The sequence below is a fragment of the Solanum stenotomum genome, chromosome 12 (assembly GCF_019186545.1).
Source record: "Solanum stenotomum isolate F172 chromosome 12, ASM1918654v1, whole genome shotgun sequence".
In the NCBI taxonomy this organism is placed as follows: domain Eukaryota; kingdom Viridiplantae; phylum Streptophyta; class Magnoliopsida; order Solanales; family Solanaceae; genus Solanum; species Solanum stenotomum.
This window is the reverse complement of record NC_064293.1, coordinates 34,444,593-34,452,213: the sequence shown is the minus strand read 5'-3', so window position 1 is coordinate 34,452,213 and position 7,621 is coordinate 34,444,593. Positions and strand designations below refer to the sequence as shown.

The window sequence follows — 7,621 nt, the reverse complement described above, 5'->3', positions numbered from 1 at the left end:
AATGTACCTTGTAAGTTGTTTCCCCCGAGGTTTAAGAACTGAAGCCTCTCCAAGTTGACGATTTCTGGTGGAATGGTTCCACTGAAGCTATTGTATGACAGCGACAAATCATACAATTCTGTGCAGTTAGACAAACCTGTTGGAATATGACCATTCAAGTTGTTGGAAATGATTGAAATGCTCTTTATTCTTGGAAGACGACGACATATCTCTACAGGAAGACTCCCTGATAATTGATTATATGTGAGAGCTATAGTTTCCAACGAGGAAATGTTGAAAATGGAGAATGGAATTGAGCCAGTAAGTTGGTTACTGACTAAAACCAATACCTTCAGTCTCTCAAAGTTACCAAAATCTTTGGGAATCTCTCCACTGAAGTTATTGTTTGCGAGATTCATCACCTTCAATCTACGTAAACGAGACAAATCTTGAGGGAGGTCTCCTTGGAAATTATTACTACTTAGATCAAGTGAAACGAGAAACGAGAGGTTTCCCAATTGTGATGGAATGTTTCCAAGAATGTTCAAGTTGGATACATTTAGTGCTCTCACCCTATGGTGGCGAGAGCCGCAAGTGATTCCAATCCAATCACAAACTGAAGCTTGAGAAGACCAATTTTGGGTTAAGGGATGAGAAGAGTTTAGAGAAAAACTGGCTTTTAAGGAAAGTAGAGCTGATTGATCTATGTTGTTTATATTAACTGCATCGATGCATGTCTCTAACAAGTAGAGGTGCAAGAGTAGTAGTAGTAGTAGTAGTGAAATAAAGAAAGAGTAGGCTTTCTCCATGTCAATGTGATTGCTAGTATAAGGAACAAAGTATTCAGCTACAAGGTTGCAAAGGAATGGGTACCTTATTATAAAGGAATCAAAGCAATTCCGTAGATAAGGGGTTGTAAATTTTCCAGAGCGGGGCCGGGGTGACTTGACTTTATCAAAGTCTCTTCTGAAATTAAAGTGTTTAGTGCCATATCAAAGAACAGTTCATGGAAAATTATATTTGTGGTTATAAATGTTCCAGACTCTGATTTTACTAGGTCTTCTGAGATATATTTCAAAAAAGCCATTAAATACAGTGGTTGAGTAGGGTAGGAAGACAAATGTTTTTAAGAAAAATCTTTTCTTGGAATATATATATGTTTTATTTGTATATTTTCTTGTATTTGATAAATAAGTAGAAAATACCAACCCGACAGTACTGATAAATTAGTTTTAAGTAGTAATAACTTTAGCCTGAGATCTTATTATGTTGAAAGGTTTTCTAATTCTTTCCTATTTGAATCATATGAACAGCAGAAGAAAATGGTCATTTGATGCAGACCATTCCTTGATTTTTTACCTTACCTTATTATCCAGGAAATACGGATTGTAGATTGTGCTTTCAATCTACAGACATTGGTAACCAAAACGACCCAGCTTGTAGTTCAACATTTTAATTACACTGCTCTTAATGAACTTCTTAAGTTCATATATCTAAACAAAACGATCATTAACATTGTACAAGGCATTCTTCCATAACAACTTTAGTATACATCTTATATATACTAGTACTATAGTACATTTATTTGAGAGAATCAGTCAAACTTGATACATACACAAGTGAAACAAAGAAAAGTTCAAATGTTGGTATCTCATCTCAATTGGTGTCACCCAGTAGGGAAAGGCGGCACTACCTGTACAGAATTTTTAGCTAGGATCAATCTTTAGTTGGCACAGTCATTATGGGATAGCTGATAATAAAGAACTAAATAGTGACACAGATTGAGTTGTTTACTACTCTAGTAAATTTCAACATTCATCATAACTAAATTTCCACAGATAAAACTATTGATCCTTCTCCTTATAAATTACTTGATATATTTTACTTGATGATGAAGTTCTCCTCGTACTCAGAAAGTAAACAGTGAGATAATAGCTAATTCAATAGTAACTTCCAAAGCTTCAGTGCTTTTTTTCTTTTTTCGTATTACTTTTTTCTTAAGACTTCCTGGAAAAAGGAACATTTGGCCTTGAATATTAGAAGTAATCGATTTGGAATAAATTTTCTTTAGCAATGCGAGTTATAAAAAATAGGACAATACTTTTATAATCTATCAAGGTAACTGTTTCGCTACCCTAATAACACTAGTTTTCAATTCCTTGCGAATTTTCTTTTCTTACATTAAGCTAACTTTTTAAACTTATAGAATTTCTTTCTTAATTTTACTTGACCTTGTTTTCCTTTTATTTCCCTTCTTATTTTGGACTATTATGTAAGTTGTCCTTCAATTCAATTCTCTTTTATCATTACAGGGGGATTTGTTTATATGGAAAAGACAGAATGCCCTTATCTATTCATGTACTAATATGGCATGGTCAAAAGTAATTTCTATTCCTGAATAATTAGGAAATAATTTCTCCAGACGACATTAGCATGTTTGAAAAAAGTTGGATCTTACCAACGCATAAACCTTGCTACGTCATTTTCCAAGAAATTTCAGCTTGATCTTCTTGATATTTGTCAGGACATCTTTCATGTTCAACCTCTCATTGGGACATTCAGCTGTCCAACTCAATGCCAACTCCATGATAGAGGACACACAATGCAACTGTTTCTTAAAATCGACCTCTTCAGGTTCCAATAAGGTGGCATCAATAACATTTTCTGGTGCAGCTGGTAATGAATTACATACCCAATTCCTCATGCTCAAATTTTCTTGAAACGTTTCATCATATGGCTTTATTTTTGTGAAAGTTTCCATGAGCATAATGCCATAGCTGTACACATCACAATTTGTAGAAACTAATCCTGATGATCCATACTCTAAGCAAACATTCATTACTGGACAAATTAGTTTCTTAACACGTCGAATATATAAACCAAAGTTATTTCTATTTAGGAAGATATGGAAAGTATTCACTTTTCTTAACAAGAAAATAGAGCAAATAAAGGTACAATAGGAATGAATCAAGAGTAACCCAATCAATTGAAATGATAGTAAGTTTCTGTTGATTAGTCGTCATTGAAGATGCAATAAAGTTTGACATCATATTTCGAATTTTCTAATCCTTATTTCATGCAAAATCTTTGATATAGTACAATTGTTGGATTTATTGAAGACTCATCGATGAAGAAGCTCGAGGATGATGATTCTGTGACAAAGAAGACTGAAAAAGGTTAAAAGGGACTATGTTTTTAGACGACACAAAGTTTACTAACAGGGTAGAATCACACAAGCCTTTCTTTCTTCTTTTTTGTAAGTTTTAGTTTTGTCTTTCCATCTGGAAATTACATATTCCTTTTTTATTTTTACTTCCATGTAAATAGTAGCTTGTTATTTAAGGTAACTAACAATTAGGAGATAGTTGGGTAGTTTGTGATTTTTTCCACTTTTACTTGGTGTAAATACAGAAATGCTGTTTAAGGTAGGTAGTATATAGGACTAGTATGTTGTTTAAGGTTGCTAATATATAGGATAGTTGGGTAGTTTAGTATTTCAAGTTTTGCTATATATACATGTGTTAAACAGAGGGATAAACACACGAAACATTCAGCACATTTCTTTTATATATTTTTTGCAATCTTTCAAGAATGTTATCACTCCTTAGTCATCCAATAGTTACAACAATAGTTATTTCTTTTTAACAGTAGTTATTTCTTTTTAGTACTAGTTATTTTCCTGTAATAGTGTAGTTTTTCATTCCAGTAATGTTAGGAAGTCATGTCCTAGTTTCTAGGGATAGTTAACTTTTAAGTGTTGTATTTAAACTATCTGTTTGTCTCAGGAAATGTAAGCAGAAAAGTAATTTCAGTTTTTGAGTACTTTAACTCAAGAGATTGCAGGTTAACAAACCAGCACCATAGATCATAGGAAGAAAATTTCAGATTTTATCTTGCAACATCTCATAACTAGATCCATAACAAGGGATTATAACATAGAACCAATAAAGAAATTATGTAGTTTATATGATGTACAATAACACTTTATATAAAGAAAGTTACCTGGTGCAATGTAGCCCATTGTAGCAAGTGTTTGAGTATGAACAATTGATTCCCCTTCTCCTAATAACTTGGTCAGGCCAAAGTCACTCACATGTCCAACCAACTTTTCGTCTAGCAAGACATTGCTAGGCTTCAGGTCACTATGTACAACAACCGTTGCGTAACCATGATGGAGATATTCCAAAGCAAATGCAACATCAATCATTATGTCTAATCTTTGGATAATTCTCAAGAAGCGATCATCAGAATGTAACCACAGCTCTAGGCTTCCATTGGGCATATACTCAAGAAGTAATGCTTTAAAATCTAAGTTAGTACAACTGCTGATAACCTTGGTAAGATTTCTATGACGAAGGTTGCGTAAAACTTTACATTCAGCATCAAAGCTCTTTAACGCTCCTTCAACCTGTAAATTAAACACTTTGATTGCCAAAGTCATCCCGTTTGCAAACATGCCCTTGTAAACAGAGCCAAAACCTCCAGAGCCTAGCAAGTTGCATTGGTCGAACCCTTGAGTTGCCCTTTCAATTTCAATGTATGAAATCCTGGCTAGTGTTGTTGCAGAAAGGGGTTCGGTTTGAGTTGGAACATTTCTATTCCGAGGTCTCCTTAACATAAACCCAACGATTGAGCCAAGTACCATTACCGCAGCTCCCAGTGAGACAAGTATAATCAGAAGCGGTTTGCTTCTCCTTGAATGATGAAAAACCCTAGTCATACAAGGTTGGAAAAGCAAACCTCCGCATAACCCTTCATTTCCCATAAAAGATTGAGAGGTGAAATTGAGAAAAGGTCCTTTACTTGGGATTTCACCTCCTAATCTATTGACTGATACATTGAAATCCTTCAGATACCGAAGTGACTCTAATGATTTTGGAATCGTACCTGAAAGAATGTTATTGGATAGATTTGCCGATTCCAAACTTATCATATTCCCGAGTGATTCCGGAACAGATCCTTGTAACTCATTATAAGCCAAAGAAAGAAAAAGTAGATTTTGCAAGTCTCCAACTGCAGTTGGAATACTTCCTGAAAGGTGATTCCTGGAAAGATCTATGGATGTTATGGCTTTCAACTTTCGTAACTCTGGAGGTATATAACCAACCAACGCATTATTTGACAAGTCAAGTTCCAAAAGATCTTTGAGGCTCCATAGACTCATGGATATGTTAGTGAGCCTATTTGAATTTAGATAAATATATCTCAAAGAAGTTGCATTACCAATGCAAGATGGTATTGGACCCGAAATCCTATTATAAGACAAAGAAACCAAGCCCAAGTATGATAATTTGCAAACGCACTGGGGCAAGGGTCCACTTAACCTATTATCATCAAGTCCTACCCTTTGAAGAATNCACTGATCCAGTCAAGTCATTGCCGAATAGGGACAAAGTGTTTAAGTTACTTAAATTCCCAATTCCTACTGGTATCTTTCCTCGAATTTCACAACTAGATAAATCAAATTCCATGATGGAAATGGAGAGATTGCCAATGGAATCTGGAAGAACACCATTCAGAGGATTCTTCCCTAATATTACTTTTTTTCAAAGATCTGCAGTTCGCCAATGAAGTTAAGATACTTAGGTGCGGAGACGTTAAGTTATTATTGAACAATTCCAGATCTACAAGATGCCTCAAATCCCCCAATGAGTTAGGAATTTGGCCACTGAATTTGTTTTCACAAAGATGTAATCCCTTTAGATTTGAAGAATTGGAGATTGAGGTGGGTATAACTCCACCAATGTTGTTTGCACAAAGATTCAAAAACTGTAGATTTGTCAGCCAGTAGTGTGAAGCAGATGGAAGAATACCCGAGAAGTTATTGTATGCAAGTGACACCCCTCTTAGCGTGGAGATATTGAAGAGCTCTTCCGGTATGGAACCACTTAACATATTAAATTGCAAATAAAGTATCTCCAATTTGTGAAGATTCCCAATCTCTCTTGGTATGACACCTGCCACATGAAAGTATGTATGTATCTTATTTGATTGCATCAATATAATATATAGAGTCCATAAATCAACAATTAATTAATTACATGCCTAGCTAGCTAGTACTACTCCGGATAACCAAACAAGACCAGGTTGGTTACCTGATAAATTGTTTGTGTTCAAATTAAGCATCCATAGTGATGATATGTTGGATATGCTGCGGGGCATTGAACCCACCATGTGATTGTTCTCCACTTGTAACTGCTGCAACTTTCGCAAGTTGCCAATCTTTGCTGGAATTGTTCCTGCAAATTATTTTGACAAACGCCAACCAAACTTACAATTTTTTTTTATGATGTTGCTCAAGGTGTTAATTCTCAATTATCAAACTTTGATGCTTAGCCTCATGCAACACCGACCTACAAAACAAGTTTTTGCGCCAATTCCCCTTCAGAGTGGTTCTTAATATTTGCCCTCAAATATGATGATCTTTTAATTTTTGTTTTTGTTGCTCATTTAATGAAAATTTGTCAATCAATATATCCTAATGTATGACTTAATTCGATCAATATAAGTTTAGAGGACTTTTGTCTCGCTCGCTTAAGTTCCGTTGGAATTAAATTATGTGGTATAACATAATTAGTTATGCAATTTACTGTATTACTTGTAGGTTCTGAAAGTCGTGTAGAATAAAGTTAGAAAAATACATAAGTACGGTGACACCTCAACTAGGGGTGTTTGTGGTTCGGTTTGGATCGATTTTTAGTTAAACTCAAAATCAAATCGATTTTTAAATTTCTAAAACCAAACCAAACCAAATGAAAATAATATCCGTCGATTTGGTTATTGTCAGTTATGTTCACTTTTTCTAGTTTTTTTCGGTTTGAAAGTAATAATATTTTTGAGAATATACGTATCTCGATAGAAACAGACACTTAGTACATGAACAATCCATATGAAAGTTATTGTGGATTCAATTAAGCAATACTAAAATTATTATTATTACACGAACAAAGTGATTCAATTAACAGAAAGTGTGACTATCTTATGTGAGGTAAGATAGGTAAAGATCAAAATAATGGATTTTGACAAACTTGGACTTAGAGTTGTAACTTGTAATAGTTGGGCTAAAATTTAAGTACTGGGCTTGAGAAAATTATAAAGTTAAAGACTTAAGTTAGATAAAATTTAACAAAATACTTATATTTTATTCATGAATAATATACAAATAATTGTAAAATTTATATATCTCATTTTTCGGTTTGGTTTGGTTATTTTTGCAATTGTTTTTAGTAAAATCAAAACCAAACCAAATAGTTTCAAAATTTAAAATCAAAGTTAATCAAACCAAACCAAATATCGGTTTTTTACTCTGTTTGATTCGGATTGCGGTTCGGTTTGGTTTTTTTTAACCATAACCATGAACAATCCCAACTCCAACTTAAGATAAGAAGTCCCACATTGACAAAACATATGAGAGATGTTGGTATATAAGTAAGCAGACCTTAACAACTAGTAACATATTTTTAAGGAAAAATCATACAAAATACACCTTAAAATTAAACTATTTACGCGAAATAGCCCCCTCCCATATTAATTTCGAATCGAAAATATCTAGAAGGCCAAAAGTATTTACCCGAGATGCCATTTACTTTGCACGAATCAATGCTCTTTTTTTTTTTTTTTTTTTTTTTTTTTTTTTTTTTTT

At 33.8% G+C, this 7,621-nt stretch overlaps 1 protein-coding gene across 2 annotated transcripts in view; it reads right to left on the bottom strand.

The window, feature by feature from the left end:
* The window catches only part of LOC125848085 (probable LRR receptor-like serine/threonine-protein kinase At3g47570), a 49,234-nt gene that overhangs the window by 16,056 nt on the left and 25,557 nt on the right, over positions 1–7,621 (bottom strand). For both annotated transcript variants that reach the window (XM_049527886.1, XM_049527885.1), the window contains exon 2: positions 4,388–4,866. In XM_049527886.1, the coding sequence (XP_049383843.1) occupies positions 4,388–4,866 (479 nt within the window). The remainder of the gene's footprint in view (positions 1–4,387; positions 4,867–7,621) is intronic.